Source organism: Mustela erminea, chromosome 2 (genome assembly GCF_009829155.1).
Source record: "Mustela erminea isolate mMusErm1 chromosome 2, mMusErm1.Pri, whole genome shotgun sequence".
Taxonomy (NCBI): Eukaryota; Metazoa; Chordata; class Mammalia; order Carnivora; family Mustelidae; genus Mustela; species Mustela erminea.
The window spans coordinates 109,000,139-109,022,275 of NC_045615.1; the positions used below are offsets into that span (position 1 = coordinate 109,000,139).

The following is a 22,137-nucleotide window of genomic DNA, read 5'->3' on the forward strand; positions in this document are numbered from 1 at the left end:
TCTCTCTTTCTTGACTCAATATAGCAAAACCAGATTCAGCTACAATTTAATGAACCACATTCCTTACTATCCATCCTTTTCTACAGACCAGCCACTCCCATTGGACCCTGTGGCTTTCTTATCTCATTTTTACTCAGCAGGGAGTCATTCACTGGTTAGATTCTTATCTAGGATTTGTTCTGTGCAAAGGACTTCGGGTCTTCCTGCTAATGGCCACCAGCCTTCCCCCAGAGAGTCTCCACCCTCTCTCTGCCCCGGACCCTGAGGCTCAACCCTCTCTCAGGAACCTTCTGAAGAGAAGAGAGCAAATCACCAACAGAAAATACAGAGCTCCCTTCTCTCAGGTTGCTGCCTCTGCGTGTCTTGATCACCAGCTGACATTCATAGCACGTATTTGTGACATGTTTGAACCAGACATTTGTTTCATCTCCACACATTATCATCAAACATCCCTTCTCACCATTTATTTCAATGGCTTTTTTTTTTTTAAAGATTTTATTTATATATTTGAGAGAGAGCTGGGTAAGGAGCAGAGGGAGAAGCAGACTTGAGTGGGGTGAGGGGCAGAGAGACAAGAGGGAGAAGCAGACTCTCCACTGAGCAGGAAGCCCACTGATACTGGGACTCTGGGATCATGACCTGAGCTGAAGGCAGATGCTTAACCTACGGAGCCACCCAGGTGCCCATATTTCTGTGGCTGTACAAGTGAAATGAAACCAAACCGGCCATACTTTAAGTTGTTCATTCCCGGAGTTGACCTTCCTCTGTGTTGTCACTGCAGGAAAAGAAGCTGAGTGCCCCATGCATACTTTTGTTGCTAATGAAAGAGCTACTTGCGTTGGGCAGTTGAACCATAGATGTATTGAACTGCCAACTGATCTCTCTCTTTCTCTTTTTTTTTCTTTCTTGTCATAGGCCTATCAGGCTTCTCCAGTGTGTGAAAAATCCTGAGCCTTCATCTTGCAGATTTTATGTATGAGCCAATCAGCATGCTCGATTCGGATCTTTGAGCCTTACATACCCATCGCACGTGTGACTCAGGAGACACGCTGTTGGGAAGCTGAGGACTTGGGGGGGATCTTCTGTCATAATGCCAACACTAGAGTTGGAAGCCTTTCCCCCAAAGTTTTAAAATAACATGTTGTTGCCATAGTTTTTATTTTGATTTCCTAATAATCAAAAAAATTATGGTATAAAATTAGAATGAAAATTTTATATTAAGTTATTTCATTTTAATTTTCATAGGTGCTTTTATGTGGTTTATATGTTAGTAGCATCCTTTCTATTGTAAATGACTATACCAAACCTCTCTTACTGGTGCAGATAATTAAGGGATGGTAAATGCTCATGAATGACCTTGTCTCAGGATCTATTTTTGTACCCTTTCTACAAATAAAGTATAAATGCTATAGTTATGGGTCATGCTGGAAAAAGAATTCTGTAGGATATAAGCTACCCACCTGCTTTATCTCCCATTCTTCCAACAGTTCTGTGAGGCTGGTACTGTTATCTCCCATTTGTTAGACGAGAAATGGAAGTTTAGAGAGGTTATATAATTTGCCTAAAGTCATACATTTAGTTCAAGGTAGAGGCTGGATTTCAACTCAGCTCTGTCTAACTCCAGAGTATATATGCTCTCTTTCTAGGCCTATAATACCAGCTGACATGCTTTATGTTCCCTTCTAATAAATGCGTGTTGGATTAAATTGAATATAATAGAATATCATAGAATCTGAACTGGGTAGCTTTTCCGGATAGCTTCAAAAACAGATACACTTTTTTTCCTCTTCATTCTCTTCTCTTCTTCATGCTCAGTGTCTTACATATATCATAGGCCATTAAAATACATATTTGTTCCCGATACTGGCAATTTTTCTCCTTTTTTTCTTGATTAGTCTTGCTTGGGGATTTATCACTTTTATTACTCTTTCAAAGAACTAACCTTTGTTTTCTCTTTCTATTTAATTAGTTTGCACTCTCCTCTTTATTTGGGGGATATAAAAATTTCTTTTAATTTCCTTGAGTTTCTTTAATCAGCTTCTTAAGATGGAAGCTTAGATCATTGATTTTTGAGCACACTTTCTTTTTTCTTTTTTTTTTTTTAGATTTTATTTATTTATTTGACAGAGAGAGATCACAAGTAGACTGAGAGGCAGACAGAGAGAGAGAGAGAGGGAAGCAGGCTCCCTGCTGAGCAGAGAGCCCGATGCGGGACTCGATCCCAGGACCCTGAGATCATGACCTGAGCCGAAGGCAGCAGCCCAACCCACTGAGCCACCCAGGCGCCCTCTTTTTTTTTTTTTAATATATCACTTAGTACTATCAATTTTCCTCTCAGTGCTGCTTTAGCTACAGATCTTAAGTTTGGTGTGTCTTTTTTTTTTATCACCATTCAGTTAGAAATATTTTCTAATTGTTATTTAGAAATGTGTTGCCTGGAGCAACCCCCTCAGGTCCCCTCCCTCCTTGGGAGCTTCCTACTATCATTTTGCTATCACTCAATAATCATTTTGCTATCACTTGCTTTGCTGCGGAAAGAAAGAGAAATGTGTTGCCTAATTTTCAAACATCTGGAGATTTTCTAGATTTTTTTTCTAAATGTAGTTTTGTTGAAGAGTAAACTAATTTGCGGATCTTTCAGGGAACCCATTAGGTTTGTTGAAAACAGCATAAATTTGGGAGTCAGCTGTTTCTGGGTTCATATTTTGGCACTGCTCTGTAATCTTGAATGAAATAGTTAATCTCTTTGAACTTTGATTTCCTTGCCACTCAAATAAGGATTATCATTTACTCCCCCAAAGATGTGGTGGGACTAAAAGATGACAACAGTGAACAGTATACCTTTGTGCCTTGTAGGTAAGCAAGCATTCCACCAAGGCGCCAAGGTTGGACCCTTTCTGCTGGCCCTTGGGTGGCAGTCCAGTTTCCTCCCCCCCACCAAGATTTCATTTACTTATTTGACAGAGAGAGCCAGAGAGCACAAGTAGAGGGAATGGCAGAGGGAGAAGGAGAAGCAGGCAGACTCTGTCTTGAGCAGGGAGCCTGATGCAGGGCTTATTTCCTGGACCCTGGAATCATGACCTGGGCTGAAGGAAGATGCTTAACCATCTAAGCCACCTGGGCATCCCGACAATCCAGCTTCCTCCAGGAGCCATGGCAGCTGTAGCCAGTGTGGCCAGTCCACAGATTTTTCACTGGCCCCCATGTGCACCTAGGCACATCCTCACAGGCTTTTAGTTTGGGCTGGACAGGAAAATGGATGCTCAGTACTAGTTCTGATTCAAATTCGGGATTGCCCCAGGGTTCAGTGAAATCCACCTGCAGAATGTCTTCAGTGATAGGTCCTTGCTGACCCCCTGGGTGACCTGGGTGTTTTCCTCTCAGGACACTTTCTGCCTTATGGTTGGGCTTGCTTGCTGATTTCTGGATTTTCTAATATATCTTTCTTCTTGACCAGGATACCCCTTGAAAATACCCCAGGAAAATTTGGTTCTTTACACCCCCTTCCACAGATGAAACAGATAGAGTAGCACTCAGTTTGCAAGAGGCTTTCCCTAAGAAAACTCTTAAGAAGACTCATTTGAGTGTTCAAGTTAAAGCTGGTGGAGACTAAAAGGAGGCTGGTCCCAAGGTTTTCACACTGTGCACAGAGCAATCCCGCAAGCTCTGGGGGTATCAGGGGGCAGGGGCACTCTTTCCTTGTATGTCATCTCTGTATCTTCATCCCCATGATGTCCATCCCTGCCTGTCTCTCTGCAGCGTTGGGTATCTTTGAATGACCATGACCATGCAGCCATGTCTAGTCCTAAGGAGTTTTCTGCCCTCATACATGAATACATCCTTCATATCCCTCTTCTTTTAAGTGACATCCTCACTGAATTACTGACCGCTCATAGCGTCATATTTTGCTCACCAACCTGCTGCTCCCTGTCTCCCCATTCCATTCATGCTTGCTCTAGAATATGCTCTTATCATCCCAACTTGTACCACCACTGTCATACGTAACCCGAAGGCTGTGACCCAGGACCCAAGTTCCCTCCTCCTCACTTCTGAAGGCTCACTGTTTTCCTTCTACAGTGTTTCTTGACCTTTCAATATTTGAGACACTCTTTCAAATTCAGTTCTGAAATTTTAGCTTGAATACTTGAAAGAAGACACACACCTAAACACACGTATATATATAAAACTCTTGCTGGAAACAAGCTCAACCCGTGTCTGCACACTCCTTGATAACCAGCAGCAACAGTGTTTGATTTACTTCCTGGCATCTCATTTCTCCTTAAAACAATTCCCAAGACTGTCACTTGAGTTTCTCAGGTAAGATCCATACTACTTAGAAGGATGATTTTTTTAAAGCCAAGGATAAATGTTACGCATGGGAAATTAAAATTATATGAAGTTTATAAAATGTTAAAGTCAACCTAAAGTATGCTCCAACTTTGAAAGGCATTATTGTGAATGCAGTGCTAACCCAGGCATTTTCCCACAGGTTTGTTTGTTTGTTTTTTTAATAATAAAGCAGTTATTTTATTTATACTAGTAGGAGTTGTCATTTTTAACATACATCTTTTGAAACAACTTATCAGGAACTCAGTAGCTAGGTGTGCTGCCCGGAGAGGCAGCAGTTGACTGGCTTTCAGCTCACATGCACAGAACACAGAAGCCTTTGAACTGGTATCTGACAAGGCATTTATCCTCGAACGATATAAATTTCTAGCTGGAAATCAATTTCTAGACAATATCAGCAGCTTATAGGTTCTCCATGAGGGCAAGAAAACTGGAAGCTGCTTAGCCAAGAACAACACCCAGAATTACTGCATAGACTGGTCAGATAGAGGAGGAGTTTTTGCCCTGAGGACACTTCACTGTCGCTTTGTCAGTGCCAGTTCTGCTTTTGGGAATAGCAGTACAGCAGGCTCTCCACCCTTCTGTGAGGGGTATGTTCCAAGACCCCCAGTGGATGCCTGAGATTGTGGATAATACAGAGCCCTATGTCCATTATGTTTTTCCTACGCGTACCTATGGTACAGTTTATAAATTCAGGGCAGTAAGAGATTAACAGCAATAACTATGAATAAAATAGAACAATTGTAAATATACTGTAATGAAAGTTACGTGAATGTGGTCTCTCTCAAAATACCTTATTATATTGTACTCGCATCTGTCACGATAATGTGAGATGACAAAATGCCTGCATAATGAGATGAAGTGAGCTCTATTATTGACCTTCTGACAATAGGTCAGGAAGAGGATCACTTGCTTCAGGACTGTGGTCAACCGAGTGACTGAAACCATGGATAAGGGCGTTCTGCTGTAACCAGAGGGTGCAATGGATGGCATATGGTGGACGACATGGTGGGTGGCTCATAGTGGGTGGCATGTCAAGTGCAGCACCTGCCTCCTTGGCTCACTAGACTCAGTTCATGGCTGTGCAGATCCCTCTTTGGTATGGTCTGATTCATGTAAAATGCTTAGAACAGAGCTCAGTTTCTCTACCTATAAAGTGAGGGGATAATAGTGCCTATCTCTTTGGGTTGTTTTGAGCATTGAACAAGATGATAGGTGTACAACTCTCAGAATGGTCCTTAACGTATAATAAGAGCTCTATTAAGGTTAGTTTTTTTTTTTTTTTAGATTTTATTTATTTATTTGACAGACAGAGATCACAAATAGGGAAGCAGGCAGAGAGAGAGGGGGAAGCAGATTCCCTGCTGAGCAGAGAGCCTGACTTGGGGATCGATTCCAGAGCCCTGGGATCACGACCTGAGCCAAAGGCAGAAGCTTTAACCCACTGAGCCACCCAGGCACCCCTAGTTTTTTTTTTTTTTAAAAAAAGGTTGGAACTGCTTTTATTCTGGAGGAAATTCCTTGACAACCCTACTTGGTTTAGAAGCTGAGACCCCAGGGGCAATGGAGAAGAGGGTAGGGATGGCCCTCTTTCCAACCAGCAGCGTTCTCCCATCCCAAGCTGGATGTTGAAGAACAATATCAACAGGAACCCCCTAACCTCCACACAACCCCAAGTCTAAGAATTTGACATTTGTAACTTTCATTTTTCAAGCTGACCAGGAATTCACCAGGCTCCTCTGGTGTTGCCAACCCAACCTTTGCTTTCTGGTGATAATAAAGGTGTGCAGCTCTTTTTGGTAGGTAAAACCAGAAGGAAAAAGGTGCTGGAAGTAGATGCTGTCTCCTGTGTAATGAGCAAACAGAAAGAACACTGGAAAGGGTAAGACTGAGAAGAAACGGGATAGCCAACCCAAGACTTCACTTGGAATGGAATAAATCTCTCTTTGTGAATGACACAATAATCAGTCCAGTTTCCTCAGAGTGGCCTTCCAGGAATTTCCCTGAATGGGTAGAATAAGATCCACATTGGCTGTTGGAGGAAGAAAAGCCCCTTTGCGAGCCACTAAGTCTCAGATTACTCTGTGTTGCCCAGTGTCCTGACTTTGTCTGGCTCATGGCCATGGAAGTTGGAAACTTCTTCAGGCACTGCTTGGTTGGACTGGTGAGGGGGGAAAGAAGGAAGCTCCGTGTGGTGGTGTTAGGTGTCCCTTCTGCTGTCAGCTTTCTGGAACACGGGGATGAGTCATTGAGTCTGTGCTATCAGAATAGTAATTGTAAAGATGGGTTATTTTTCAGTGTCACCCATGACCATTATTATGTCAAATGCTTCCACAATGAAAGTAACAAAGTAGACGTTTCTGTAATAACTTACTACAGAATCATGAAAGAATTATGGAACATTATTGCTGCAGAGCGGTGACTCTGTGCCTTCGCTTAATAAGTGAGGAAACAGTCCTTCTCATGGGAGTCATGGTGGGTGGGTGTTGAGTTGTAGGCAGTAACCTAGGAGTCAAGGTGGTTCTCCCTTGATGTCTCCCTTTCTTCTCACAAAGCCGAAGAATGGTGGAGATTGCTCTCCGTTGTCTAGTGTCCATTATTTCCTCCTCTTAAATAGTATTCTCCCACCCCCATTATTAACTGGGAACATGGTTTCTCGACCACAAAATATGTTGCCAGCTGGGTCTGGGTCTGACCACTGGGATATAAATAGACATGATTAATACAATTGCCTGGTCATCTTTTTTTTTTAAATTTTATTTATTTATTTGACAGACAGAGATCACAAGTAGGCAGAGAGGCAGGCAGAGAGAGAGGAAGGGAAGCAGGCCCCCTGCCGAGCAGGAGAGCCAGATGTGGGACTCGATCCCAGGACCCTGAGATCATGACCTCAGCTGAAGGCAGTGGCTTAACCCACTGAGCCACCCAGGTGCCCTTGTTTGATTATCTTAGAGACAAAGCCACTTGCCCCAGATTTTCCATTTTACCTCCTTCCCTTTGCTGAAAGACACTGAAACTCCAGGAGCAGCCTTAGACCTAGAGATGGAAGTCACAGGCGGAGAACAACAAATCCCTTTCCCCATCCCCGACCATGTTCACCATGAATCTCATGCCAGGTTGCAAAACTTGATCTGCTTTATCCTCAACCCTGGACATGTCATAGAAGTTCAGAAAGTGTTGGCTCCCCTCTCCCTGTATTTGCACCTGTTTGATTCTTGCTTCTGTGTCTCAGTTTTCCTCTTTCACACTTGGCTTTGCTGGCTGCTTCAGCTTCACTATTAAATAATCGATTTACTGTTTATTCATTCAGTCACCACTGTTAGCTGATCATTTCCTTCGTGCCAGATACCAGAGACGGAATATTGATAGAAACAGACAAGGGCTGTCTTCATGGAGCTTATAGCCTAGTCCCCATGGGTTTAAGGGGGAAGCTCTTGGTGGCAGCTTGGGTCTAGAGGTCATTACCCTGCTCTGCTTCACAGTTGCCCACTGTAACAGACTGGGAAACTGCTTTCTCAAGAGAGCTGAGGATGAGATGGTTAGCACTGTCATCAGCAAAAAGCACATTGCTGGATGGCAGGAAGCAGAGGATGAAAGCTTCCCCCAAAGGGGGGATTGATTAGTTTTCCTTTAAAGCGGTTTTCTTAGGGGCACCTGGGAGACTCAGTTGGTTAAGTGTCCAACTCTTGATTTCGGCTCAGGTCATGATCTTGGGGCCCTGGAATTGAGCCCTGTGTTGGGCTTCGCCTCAGTGGGACGTCTGCTTGAGGATTCTCTCCCTCTCCCTCTGCCCCTCCCCCCGAGCTTGTGCATGGGCTCACTCTTGCTCTTTAAGATAAATAAATAAATCTTTAAAGAAATAAAATAAAATAAAATGGTTTTATTAGCCAAGCTGCCCTTTCACGAATGTAAAGCAATACAGATAACAAAAAACAAAAATAAAATAATCAATAATCTTACCACCCAGGGATCAGTACTCTTTACATTTATGTATACATTACACAGTTTTCATATAAATCAAGTTTTTAATATAACTCACACATTCATAGTTAAGAAGTTTTTTTGTTTTTTTTTTTTTTACATTTTTGAATTTTTGAAATCAGGGTAAGTCTAAATCAGGGTAAGTACCTAAGTACTTACCTTAGGTACTTAGTACCTTAGACTAAGGTACTTAGACTTAGTACCTTAGTACCTTAGTACTTAGTACCTTAGACTAAGTAATGTACTTAGAAAGTTGCGTGTCATGGTTTAATTGGCAGTATCTTTCTTCTTAGTGATGAGTAAATTAAAGCCCATTTTACAACTGATGACATTTGAGATCTAATGAAATAGATACATGTTTAGAGAAATGTTATCACCCTACAGTGACCTGAATTTTTCAATTTATATGTTGCAAACATCACCCTAAGTCAACAGTTATACATTGGCATTTTTAATTGGCAAAGAATATGGCACCATGTAATTGTACCATAATTGTACCATAATTTGCTTATCCATCTCTTATTTTGCTACATTTATTTTATTTCCATTAAAAGCATAACCATAGTAGGGTTGCCTGAGTGGCTCAGTTGTTTAAGGGTCCAACTCTTGGTTTCACCTCAGGTTGTCATCTCAGGGCCATGAGGCTCTGAACTCAGCACAGAATCTGCTTGGGACTTTCTCTCTCTCACCCTCTCCCTCTGCCCCTACCCTGTGCCCATACAGGCTCTGTCTCTCAAGTAAGTAATAAATCTTTAAAAAAATTTTTTTTAAAAGATTTTATTTGTTTATTTGATGGACAGAGATCACAAGTAGGCAGAGAGGCAGGCAGAGACAGAGAGAGGAGGAAGCAGGCTCCCCGCTGAGCAGAGAGCCCAATGCTGGTCTCAATCTCAGGACTCTGGAATCATGACCTGAGCCGAAGGTAGAGGCTTTAACCCACTGAGCCACCCAGGTGCCCAGATAAATCTTTTTTTTTTTTTTTAAGTAACTATATTAGAAGAGTCTGTCTGCAGTAGGAGGCTGTGCATGCTGGGTGGTAAATATGTTTGGATAACAGATGTCTGTTATCATTCTTATTATCCATCTAAGTACACTTTGCTCATCTGAGAACTCAGGAGAAAGACCATCAGCTCTGACATTCCTGGCACTCCACTGTTCTGATCCCTGGTAGTCAGGAGCAATCTTGTGACTGAGAACCCAGATATATTCTTCAAGGTGTCCTCCAAAGGCTTCACCCTTGTGTTTGAAATTACCAGAAGAGATCAATAAAATTGTGTTATTTCTATAAACTGGGATGTGTTGGGGTAGAGAGGTCTCTGGCCATTGTGGTTTAAAATAGAATCTAATCTTTGAATTGAATAGAAATGTCAATATGTAGTTTAAAAATAGTTTATAGGAAGATATTTTATTTGAATGTTTTATGTACAGAAGAAAAAAAATAGTTGGTAGAAGTAGATGGAACTCTTCATAAATGACAAAGTGTTTGAAAATGTAGATATCAACATGGGGTTTTCCTCTTGAGTTAATTTAACCCAAGTGAGACATTAAATTCATGCAACGTTACACAACTGGACATGCACACCTTTATTTTCAATCAGAAACTTAAAAATGAATAAGACACTGGGAGCCAAGTGAAGAGTGTTATCCATGTCTGTTCTACTTGGCAGAGTGAGGAAGAGGCTGAAGTAAAAATTTGCTGAGGGCACAAAATTTAGGGAGGTGTCACTCTCTGGACCTTGCAATTCCCCGGGTGTCACATTTGCCCCACTTAGTCCTGTCCCCTGCCAGATCAATGGACAGTGTCAAAAAAAAAAAAAAAAGTTTTGTTGTTGTTGTTGTTGTTGATTTAAGAGGTGGTCTTTAAGGATTCTGCACTGAAAATTTCAAAATGTATAAAGGTTTTTGGAATATACTGATTAATATTTAAAAGAACCACAGAGAAGATTCACTGGAAATAGTCTCAACAAATGAGAAAATTCAGTTAATATCACTGAAGTCCTCCTAACATAATTCCAGGAAACATGATTCAGTTAGTGATAATACTGCTTAGACACTGTCAGATAAGAAAACTGACTACTTCTTACTCTTTGAAGTGGTGTAATAATTAACAATGTTCAATTACGCCTGTTCTTTTCATGAATTCATGACTACAAAAATTAATAGAACATTTCATAAAGCAATATATCTTCTCTTTAAATGTTTCTTAAAGAAGTGTTTTGTTTTGTTGTTAAAGGTTTTTTGTTCATAAGTCAAACAACAATCCCTCCAAAGGGAACGGATAGCCTATCAGCTCAGACCAAAGAGTGAGTTCAGGATGGTGGCCACTGGTATTTCTAATGATAAAATTGTTAGAAGGTACATGCAGAAAGCTCTGCTATGCAGATGGCCACAGAACACGACCATCTGACAATTTTACTGGTGAGGGCAATGGGACTCCAGATGTTACCAATCTCTACCACCTGACCTGAGCTCTCCATTTAGGCTTAATATTTGGCTTTTCCAGTTTTGCTAATGACACAAACATGATTTAAATCCTTGATGTTTTAATTATAGTCAAGGACACATTCTCCAACAAATCAGCCTGGAATTTCATACCCAACACAGTGCAGTCTATATCCAAGAGTTTTGGGGAGCGTTTTCATCATTAAACTGGCAATATGGTGACCATCTTTGAATTATATGGCTTGACTCAGGAAAGCAAGATTTGCATTGTTTTGCCAATGCCAGTTGTGTCTATAGCAACCAAGACATTCTATCCAGTTGAAGTTGCAAAATCATCTCCATAAATTTATTTTACTGCTCCAACTGAATGGTCATTACCATAGCTCTTCCATCTCATAAAATCTGCAGTCAGGGGATGGATATATTACTATTTCTGTTCAGTGCTTTGTCATAATCCAGCAAGTCAGTAGAGAATTTATAGCTCCCCTGGGGCGTGCAGATACCCCATCTGGTCTGCCATGTGATGGCCTCGTATCTTCACAGATTTTCAAGTATAAGCCATTTTGTTCTGTCCATGATTAGTCCTTTAGGAATAAGCACCTTTTCTAAATCCTTGGTGTAATGATTAGATATACAAAATAAATCTAGGTCATAGTCTGGTTCAGTATCAACAGTTGTGATGCAGTGCTGTGGGCCACCATAATGAGACCAGCTGAGAAGGAGGGGCACACAAGATTGTTTTTTAACTAGCCATTTGCAATTCTCATATTGTTAACACAGCTTGGAGGACCAGGCCACCTCACAGCAGTCCCTTGTAGCAGGAGGAGCACTGGACTTGTATACAGGCTGGCCAGTTTTCCTTGGTTTGCCCAGGAATGTTCCAACGTTAGCACTGACAGCCCCTCATCTCGAGAACCCCCTCAGTCCCAGGCAAATGGGACAGCTGGTTATCTTAACTTGGCATCAAGTCCTAGCTCTATTATTAAAGTTGTATGAGTTTGAGCATAGGCTTCATTTCCTCATGGAATGTGTCCTCATCAGTATTATATAGAGAGAGGCTGGTCTCTTTCAGGCTTGTTGTGAAGATGCTGGGTGAAAACAGTGCCTTATCCTTGAATTCTGGTATCAAAGCCCTGCTCACTTCCAGGGACACAGTGTGATGGTCTGCTGTTCCGCGAGATGGGATCTTCCGTACCAGGACAGCACTGGCTGACTTGTATATGTAAGCTACTTGTAACCCGAGGACTCTTTCCCCCTATTTACTAAAAGATAATTCTGAGCCTTGGTAGTTTGAGATATTACCCACCTGAAGCCTGACATCAGATTATGGTGATAAATTTATCTTGTGTTTGGTTATGGGGCTGTAGTATATCCTTGAGTTTTTAATGTATTCAATGTCACATCAGGGGGATTTGTAAGAAACACTATTGATCTTTAAATGGATTTGTAGAAAACCATTTTGAGTTCTTGAGTTATAACATGGCTATCATCTGGTTTTCAAGAAAGCCAGGAGAAGCAAGACTGAGTGTCAGACTGGAGAAAGAGATTTGGGCTCTTCCATTTTGAGTCATTAAAGGCACCGTCCTAGGAGCTGTTTACTGGATCTACTGCAAATATTGGGGTTGATTTGAAGGGCAGGTGGTCAGGTTTTCTGCATGCTTTGTTTTTTTAAATGTCTTTTCTTTACTGAAGACTAATGGCTATTTTTCAGTAAGGGCCAGTGGATGAAAACCCAGAAAAGAAGAGGGTGAGTATTGGCTGAGTGTGTGACTCAAGTGTATGGAAGTTGGATATAAGAATATTGTGAAAAGTTAAAATGCAAAGATAAGCTCTTACACTCATTTCTTCAAATCCAAGAAGCTCATTCATTTTACATTTTCACATTTCAGAAGTTCAGAGTATTTTAAATTTGGTGTCTTTTCTGAAAAGCTGTTATTTAATGATTATACATTTAACAATTAATGGCCACTTATAGTAGAGAAAATCTGTTATTCCCAAATCCAATATTTTAGTTTCCCACTATTATTCAAGCCCAGAAAGGCTCTGTGGTTGATTAAAATTCATCATCTCCACATAAAATAAAAAAGAAAATAAAAACAGAACAAAACTTAATGTAGCTTGGTAGAAAAAATAAGTAAAAAATTTAAAAATATGTATATATGTAACAGGTACTATACAGATTCAAGGGAGATGAATATTGAAGCTGGAAATTGGTATCAGCCTTAGAGCTCAGAAGAACACTTTTTCCCTTGGTCTTGCTCTGTCTCCAGAATCTCTGTCTGTGTGACACAGATTAAATCCAGTCACCTATCAGCAGCATAGACTCCCCCATTCAAAGGTGACTCTCCCAGACCTGGTAGCTCTGTGAGCCACACTCTTGCTGACAGCACGGTCCCCAAAAAACTTCTTTGGATGACTTGGAAATCTCCTTAATGGCCAATGGAAATATTTACTTTCAGAACATAGTAGTTAATCTAAGTTTTTTTATCCATATATCCCGATGAATAATGCAGTTGAGAACACGTGGTAAAGGAATAACACAGAATGCGTTCTTCGGAATCAGCTCCCTTTCCTTTCCTCCTCCCTGTCCAGCTGCCTCTCCAGGGATTCTGTCTTTTCCTGTCATCCAACACAGGACCTTGAAGAATATCCAAATCACGAGGATAATAACCAACCAGCAAGGACCGTCCAGTGTTGACTCCTCAATAGTCTTATTATCTCCCTTCATCCTCGCCACAATCCTGCACAGTGTCTGGTATTGTGATTCCTTCTAAAAAGGAAAAAAGGGAGGAACAAAGCTTGGAAAGATTAAATAAAGGGGTGCCTTGTTGGTTTAGTCAGGTAAGCGTCTGACTCTTGGCTTTGGCTCAGGTCATGATCTCAGGGTAGTGAGATCGAGCCCCCTGTGGGGCTCCACACCCAGTAGAGAGTCTGCTTGAGATTCTCCTCTACCTCTGCCCCTCCCCCGTAAAATACACAAATAAATCTTTAAAAAAAAAAGATTAAATAAAGTACCCAAGGACACCAACACCAACACAGGAGCTTGGACGTGAACCCAAAAAGTCAGACTCCAAAGTCCAGTGCTTAATCATATTTGAGTCCATAGGAAGGTCTTAATAAATGGGCACAGAAGAGGTCAATCATGCAGCACTTTCTAGTTGCCAGTAGCTTTTTACATGCATTTGGTACTCGGAAGCACTCTGTGACTAGAATGAGTATTCCTGTTTTGTGATGAGAAACTAAAAGCCCAGAGAGGTAGAAAGACCTGTCCAAGGTCAGACAGATCGTTAACAAAGTTTAGATCTTAAATGTGAGTTTTCTGATGCTTTATTAAGAGAGATTTCCCAGAAATATCCCAGAAATTATGTGAGCTTCAGATCCCTTACCTTGAGGACTGTACTCACCCACCTACCTGCTTGCCTGACAGCTGTAACAAGTCTCAGAACACACTGTAGGCACCAAAACTAGTAGTCCCATGAGTGAACACAGGTCATTTATTTGTTTGTTTATTAAGTAGGCTCTATACCCATGCGGGGCTTGAGCCCACAACTCTGAGACCAAGATCTGAGCTGAGATCAAGAGTCAGGTGCTTAATGGACTGAGCCACCCAGGGGCTCCATGGTCACATTTAATTAACACTCAAAGTTCTCCGAGTTGAAGACCATACGGAGGGAGGAGGTGTAACACTTCCTGAGAGGGGGGAAAGAGAAGGAAATGCTCTGAGTCATGCTCTATATAGGACAAGGTGTTGTAGGCTCAGATGGCCAGACAGGAGGAGAAACCTGGGGCAGGGGTGACAGGGAGAAAATGGTAGAGACTCTGGAACTGGGTTCGAATCTCAGCTCTGACATTTAGTGAACAGCTCAGGAACCATGGGCAAGTCAATTCCTGTCTGCTCTTCAGAATGCATGTGTAAAATGGAGTTAGTAACGACAGCTACTTCATAGGGATGTGGAGGGCATGAAATGGCCCAGTGTACCTCCTACGGTTAGTGCTGTGCCTGGTGTGGCTTTAGAAGGCAATAAATAGTCTCTGTCATTAGGGAGATGAGGAAAACATTACATAAGATCTTAAGAAGTGTTATGATGGTGTCTGTCTATGGTTTTCATGCTATCCAAGGTCTCTAGTCATATGGAGCACATTGTCCAGTGACAAGAAGATTGGATTCATGGCAAAACATTCCTCAGTCCTGAAGCAGGAAGTCCCACCTTTCCAAGCCTCACTTTTTTCTTGTATAAAATGGGAATAACATCTTACCTACCTCACGGAGAGGATATGAGATCCAATGAGATAATGCAGGAGAAAATGTAGAGAAAATCACAGGACAGAAGTGGATGATGGGTGCGGTGTGGTGGTGGTGGTGAGGATGACACTGAAATTGACATCATGATTTTTCAATTAACATCTTGCAATTTAAGGCAAAAATAGAATTTTTATAAACCTGAATCTATCTGAAATGCCCTTATAAAAACTGAATGTGTAAAGGAAAGTTATGGCAGATAGTCAAGGTGAGCATAGCATCAAAATACCCAGCAAATAACAGCCAGCATGTAAGCTGAAATACAAGGATGGCCAGCAGGGGGAGACAGACAATCACGTTAGTGCAATAGCCCATTTTTCCTAGAGACCATACGTCATCCACAGGCTTGCTTTGGCTGTTGTTCCATATGCTCTGGGAAGTCAAGGGATTAAGCATTAGTGCAATAACTGACTCGAGGAGGCTGATGTTTAAATGGAATGGTCATCTCAGACCCCACATTTCAGCGTTCTTCCTTACGAATTCCTGCGCCGGGGCCTTTCTCCCTGGTTTCTCCAGTCCTCTCCCCAACTCCTTTGTGCTTTCATGGTGCCCGGTACTTCTCCTTTATTACATTCCCTGACTCTTCTCTCAAACCCACACCCCAAACTACAGAACACTGACCTGCTAAATATATCTGCATCCGAACCACACCTCCCCATCCTACTTGAGCCCCTTATTTCCTTGGGTTCTTGCAGAAGCCTCTTGGACTAGTGTCCTAATTCTGCCCCCTTGAAGTTAGTCTCTCCCCAGAGCAGCTACAATGGTGCTTCTGAAACACCCTTGATCAGTAAGTACTGGACTGGGGATTTGGTTCCCACTGCAATCAGTATCAACTAGCATATTTTATTAATATTTTCCTCTTTTTTTTTTACTCTTTAAATATAGTTAATACATATTAAAGAATGGGAAAACACACATGTATGCTTACTTAAGTTATGAAGTTAAGTTTTACAGCATCTTAATCTTAAGGCGTACTCTTGATACCACCCTGCATAGCCATTCCAAGAACTCTTCCATTGTCACTCACTGGGATCCACTTAGATGCTTTTCCTCCTTATCTCCGCTTTCTGTCATCCCCTACTCCCTATAATCACTGACACAGATTTTTGCTATCCCTCCCCAGGTGAACGCTCTCCAAAGACTCCTTGGTGCACTAGAATGAAAGCCAAAATGGACTCCACGCCCCGCGGGGTTCTCCAGCTCCCCCATTCCATGCCTGTCCGCCTGCCTTTTCTCCTTGCTCTCCCTGGTTCCTCTGCTCTCACCACACTGGTCTCCTCGCTGCTGGGACCTAGTGCTGGCTCCTCCCTCCTCCTGCAACACTCGCTAGGTGTCCGCATGGGGAGTTCTCTTCCCGTCTCCGGTCTTGGCCTCTCTTACAGTGCAGTCTTCCTCCACCACCCTCTATCCACTGCCTTCCTCCGGGCATCTCAGAGGCCTCTGCCCGTTCTCTGCACACTTACGTAAAATGTTGTAGTGCATCCTCTGTGCTGGAGACCGTCCAAAGCACTTCCGAAGTATCTTGCTTACTTCTCAAAACATTCCCTATGATGTGGGCCTTATTATGCTTTGCCTTTTGTAGATGAGGGAAGCGAGGTACAGAAAAGTTACGTAGCTTGACCACAGTTCTGGAGCTCGTGCAGGGGGCAGCGGGGCTGTGCGCGGCCAGGCTGCCTCCTGTTGCACTCAGCACCATGTGATGGAGAATTTACGAATATACTTAACGTCTTTTCTGTCTCCCTTTACTAGAATGGAAGCTTCAAGAGGGCAGGGACTTCTGTCAGTTTTATTTATTGCTGTATTCCTTGGAAAGGGCCAGCACATTGTAGGTGCTCAGGAAGTGCTTGTTGAAGGGATTAATAAACTTACCATGGGTACAATACATAATGAAGAGTGCACAAGGTTCCTAGGGCTAGGGATATCCATCTTGTTTGCTCCTAAACCCCAGTGCCTAGAGAGTGGTTGGCCTGGAGATGGCCCTCAATAGGTATTCTTGGATGAAACAGTGAATAGGTTCCAACTTTCTTATCAGTAAAGAAGGTAGATGGCCTCTAAGTTCCCTCCAGCTGGCATCGTCTTTCATTTCTGTTTTCTTTCATTTAATGTTCAGGAAGAGGATCACGGATGATTTAATACAGACACGTCGGGTAATCTCCAGAGGCTGGTACAGTGCCTGCTGTGGCAGTTCTCTATAAATCATTCCTGATCAATCAGTGATCAAGGGAATGTTTTCAGTAGAGCATTTTGCAAGGTCATGTGTGTTGTGCTGTCAACTGGAAAGGACACCAGGAGGGCAGGAGGAGACCCACAAAGGTGCTGCCATGAGATCCAAGCAAGAGGCGGTGAAAGCAGGAAGGGTTACCAGCCCATCATGGGCAGAGGGGTGGCAGAGTGAAGAGAGCTACCCCTTGGAGGCGAGAAGAAGAGACTGGTTTTGGATGTGATAGGTGTGGACAAGATGAAAAACATGCATTTGGAGAGGCCCACTCAGGACCAGAGCCCGGGGTCGGAGCTCTACAGAAGCAAGCACCCATGAGATCATCGGAGAACAGAGTGCAGCGAGAGCACAGCCAGAAACGGAGTCTGGCAGGACTGCCCAGTTCCAGAAAATGGGAGGAAGAAGGGCAGGAGAGGGACAGCCAGGGAGGGAGGAGCTGGGTGGCAAGATGTAGTGTTGTGCCAATTGATGTGGCGATATTTCCACAAGGAGGAAGAGGGGAGCAGTGCCAAAACCTGCTGAGAGACCAGGAGGATGGGCTGCAGAGACCCAAGCCACTGATCCGCTCAGCAAGGGAGAGTGGCGCTGGGGGGGCACCACGTTGCAGGGGTGGAGGTGGAGAGTGGAGGCAGCGGACACACGTGTCCTTTGCTGTTTGCTGGCTGTGGGCTTGGGGCAGTTTCATTCTCTGGGCTTCAGCTTTTTCACCTATGAAACACAGCATATTCTGCCTCCACCAAAGGGTGTGAAAGGGAGAAAAGGATGAAACAAAGTCCTTAGTGCCCAGTAAGTGTTCCTTATACCTAAACTGCATTTAGTGAGTGGCAATCTGTCAATTCATGAGAAGTAAATAAAAAGCAGTCAGGGTAAGTTTAAAACTGAAGAGAATGATTATCTCAGACCTTGAAGGGTAGGTTGGGACAAGGAGAGTCTTTGGTGCAAGGTCATTGGGCTTTGCCCTCATTCACCGGTTACTCCATGCCTGAGGCAGAGATTCTGCAGAAGAAAGAGTCCAAGAGGCTGGAGAGTGTTAGTCAGACCTTGGCCTGAGGGAGGTTGGGAGGGTGCGCCCTGGGGCTACTTCCTCATAAGGGACGCTGCTTCCTCGTAGATGGGAGCAAAGGGCAGAACAGAGGGGAGTGGCAGAAAGTGGTGAGTTCTGAAAGAGTGGGAAAAGGGCTAGTACTCCAGCAACTGAAAAATTTGGCACTCTCGGAATTAATTTGGGCCTAGTGCTGCATGCAAGACCCTTAGATAACTGCTTTCCACTCTAAAAACACAGATGGGGCCCAGCTCTGGCCAAACCTGGGTTAGAGAGATGAATTAGGTCGAGTCTTGACCTTGAAGAATTCAGAGTCTAGAGGGGACAAACAGAATCACAAATGCACTCAATTCACTCACTCATTCATTCATTCATTTGGCAAGACCTGCTTCAGCTCTCCGCGCACACATCCAAGACACTGCTTATAATAATGGTCTCTTTACATGCCTGGTCCTCTGCCCTGGCTAAGCTTTTAGAAGACATCTGTCCTTTTCATTGTTTTAATTCCAGTAACACAGTGCTGTACAGTAACATAGTTCAATGTATTAATTGAAACTCAAGTATAACATTTTAGAAAAACCAACATGAAACCATTAAGGATGAAATAAAACAGATCCTAAAATCAAAATGAACAGAAATTAACCCAATTGTGTATTACCTTGATAACTCAGCCACCCAGACAATGGGAATTAATTCAAGACTTGTCTTTTTTGAACATAATGGCTTGATTGCGTATTATTAGTGAAATATTCTGAGGGCAAAAATAACCCCAAATAAATCTTGAACTTTAACCAATAGGTTTGCATGGACCTACTTCATATTTGCAGGTTTTACCAAATAAGTCCATGAACATGTGCAAAAGGAGAGAAGCTGAGGAAAATACCGGGGTGTTGGATTTGAATTTGTGTGTGGGGGGGCCACTGTGAACTCATACATGTTTGCAGATGCAAAAATCACTTAGCTACATTGCTAATTTTGCCATATTTATTTTAATTCCTCGGAGGTCTTAATTCAACAACATTTGTAGAATACTTACTATATTCCAGACATCGTACTGGGCACTTAACATGAAACATTTCATTTAATCCTCACCACTGACACTGTGTGATAGGTATAACTTATTAGAAAAGTGAGAAACTTGCCCAAGGTAATGGCAAAGCCAAGTTTGGTCTAACCCCAGAATAGTGCTTTTAATTACAGGGATAAATAAGACAATTTATATTTTAGCCCCATCTTAAAACACTGCATTCATTTGTGACACTAAGCTTGATCTCACGATAAAATAAATAAGTCTTACAGGGGAACAAAAGACCCTTAGGAATCTCTTCATTTGCCAATAAAAGCATTTGTGCTCAGTTGTAATACAGTGTATTTTAAGGGGCTGGAGAGGCAAGAATGTGAAGTTTTGGACTTGGCTTTGCCTGTCTGGCACATGGCCTTGTGCAAGTTCATTAGACTTCCCTGAGTCTACGCTTCCTCGCTTCTGAATTGAAGGAGCTGGAGGACACAAGGAGTCACAGACTCAAATGTCTGTAGGGGTTGATACAAATGAGTAAAATGACCCCATGACCTGTGACCTGTCTATGGTGCCTGTGATCTTTCAGCTCCAGGTGCGCACACCTGAGGTCTTCAGATCTTCCTACTTATCGAGAGAAGCCAGGAATCCAGAATTTTATGTGACACCTCTCAAATATTAAATTAAAAAATTAAAATTAAAAAATAAAAAATTTTAAAATTTTAAAAAATTAAAAAAATAAATAAAAAGCTTGCATGAATAAAAAATAAGCAAAGAAAACAAAACATAACCCACCCCCCCAAACAAAATCAACTATACAAGTCTGTGGTCCTTAGGCCAGTATCTTTTTCGAATCAGATGAACTCTGAAATCCTTTTAAGGATACTTAGTTGAAAATGAAATGATCCCCTTAGGCATGGAGATGTTTTGTGTCTTAAATTGCTGAAATCTGATTATCTTGTTCGTCTTCTCAAACTCTTCAAGGTTACATTGGGAGAGTGGACAAGTCTTGGTTCCTCTTTGGATAGTCATCTGCTTACCTAAGGAATGAAGAGGCTGGGAAAGGAAAATAAAACTATTATCAACTGAGAACATGCTGTGTGTCAGGGACTTGTCGTGAACCATAACATTTGTATTTCTGGATTCTCCAGAGAAACAAAACCAATGTTGTGTGTGTGTGTGTACATATGTATATATATACACATATATGTATATATAAATACACACATTTATATAGATAGAGGTTTTTTTAACTTTTATTTTTTTTTTTTTTAAAGTAGTCTCTACACCCAACGTGGGGCTCAAACTCAGGAACCTGAGATCAAGAATTGCATGCTCTACCAACTGAGCCAACAAGAGTGCCCCCAGAGAGATATTTATTTTAAGAAATTAGCTAATGCAATTGTGGAGGCTGGTAAGTTTAAAGCCTGGACAATGTGTTAGCAGGCTAGAGACCCAGGAGTGGTAATGGTACAGTTCAAGATTAAAGGTTGTCTGCTGGCAGAATTCCTTCTTGTTCGGGGGAGATCAGCCTTTGTTTTATTCAGGCCTTCAACTGATTGGATGAGGCCCACCCACATTAAGGACAATCTCCTTTACTTAAAGTCTGCAGATTTATTTATTTTTTAAATAATTTTTTATTTTTTTATAAACATATAATGTATTATTGGCCCCAGGGGTACAAGTCTGTGAATCACCAGGTTTACGCACTTCACAGCACTCACCATAGCACATACCCTCCCCAATGTCCATAGCCCACTACCCTCTCCCTACTCCTGTCCCCCCAGCAACCCTCAGTTTGTTTTGTGAGATTAAGAGTCTCTTATGGTTTGTCTCCCTCCCGAGCCCATCTTGTTTCATTTATTCTTTTCCTACCCCCCAAACCCCACGTTGCCTCTCAACTTCCTCATATCAGGGAGATCATATGATAGTTGTCTGTCCAATTGTAAAGTCATCAGATTTAAACACTAATTTTGTCTACAAAAAACATACTTTCAGAAACTCCAAGAGTAATATTTGACCAAATATCTGGGTACTGTGGCCCAACCAGGTTGACACATAAAATTAACTATTATACCTCTTAATCCTCACAATGATCCAACTAAGTAGACTACTGTTCCCATTTTACAGATGAGGAAACTGAAGGTATAAGAAATTAAATGTGGAGCAGAGCTGGCATTCAAACTCAAGTCTGTCTGACTCCAAAACTCATTTCTTTATCCAGTTCTATTGTGATTCTAGATATTAATGCTACTATTCGATACAATTAGATTTGGCAAGGTCCAAGTTTGTGATAGATACCAGGATCAAGGGAGCTAACTGTAGAACCCAGGGCTCCAATCTGGACATCCAGGGAGACTGCTACAAGTGGATATTGTCAGCCAAGTTGTGTTTACATGGACTATATCATGGATTCGTCCTTGGATCAGGCAAGACAGTAGCTTAATGAACCAGGGAATTGTTTTCCTACACCTGGGCCTTTTCCAAGCTCTGTTTACATTCTATCCAACAAATATTTGCTGAGCATTTCCTGCATGCCAGGCATGGTGCTTGGAGTCTGTGGATACAGAGGTGCCTGAGAGACATTCTTGGCATCAAGTCACCGTGGATCTATTTAGGCAGTGAGACAAACAAACACAGTACTGTAAAGAGAGCCTTGTAGGGAACCAGAGAAAGGAGAACTGGTCCCCTGTCTCTCTGACTCTGGGGTTCACGACCTCTCAGGACCTCTCTGGATCCTCGGAGCCTCGGAAGCTCACTGAATGACTCTTTGGGTGAAAGAGTAAATGGAA

At 42.2% G+C, this 22,137-nt stretch overlaps 1 protein-coding gene and 1 pseudogene across 3 annotated transcripts in view; one reads left to right on the forward strand and one right to left on the reverse strand.

Moving 5' to 3' along the window:
* Positions 1–1,411, forward strand: part of CD38 (CD38 molecule) — a 47,266-nt gene extending 45,855 nt beyond the window's left edge. For all 3 annotated transcript variants that reach the window (XR_004283373.1, XM_032333896.1, XM_032333894.1), the window contains one exon: positions 916–1,411. Coding sequence is in view for 2 of the 3 variants with exons in the window: in XM_032333896.1 (XP_032189787.1) it covers positions 916–979 (64 nt within the window). In the remaining variant the exon portion in view is untranslated. The remainder of the gene's footprint in view (positions 1–915) is intronic.
* Positions 1,412–10,811: 9,400 nt separating this feature from the next.
* Positions 10,812–16,410, reverse strand: LOC116582508 (annotated as a pseudogene).
* Positions 16,411–22,137: the final 5,727 nt, after the last annotated feature.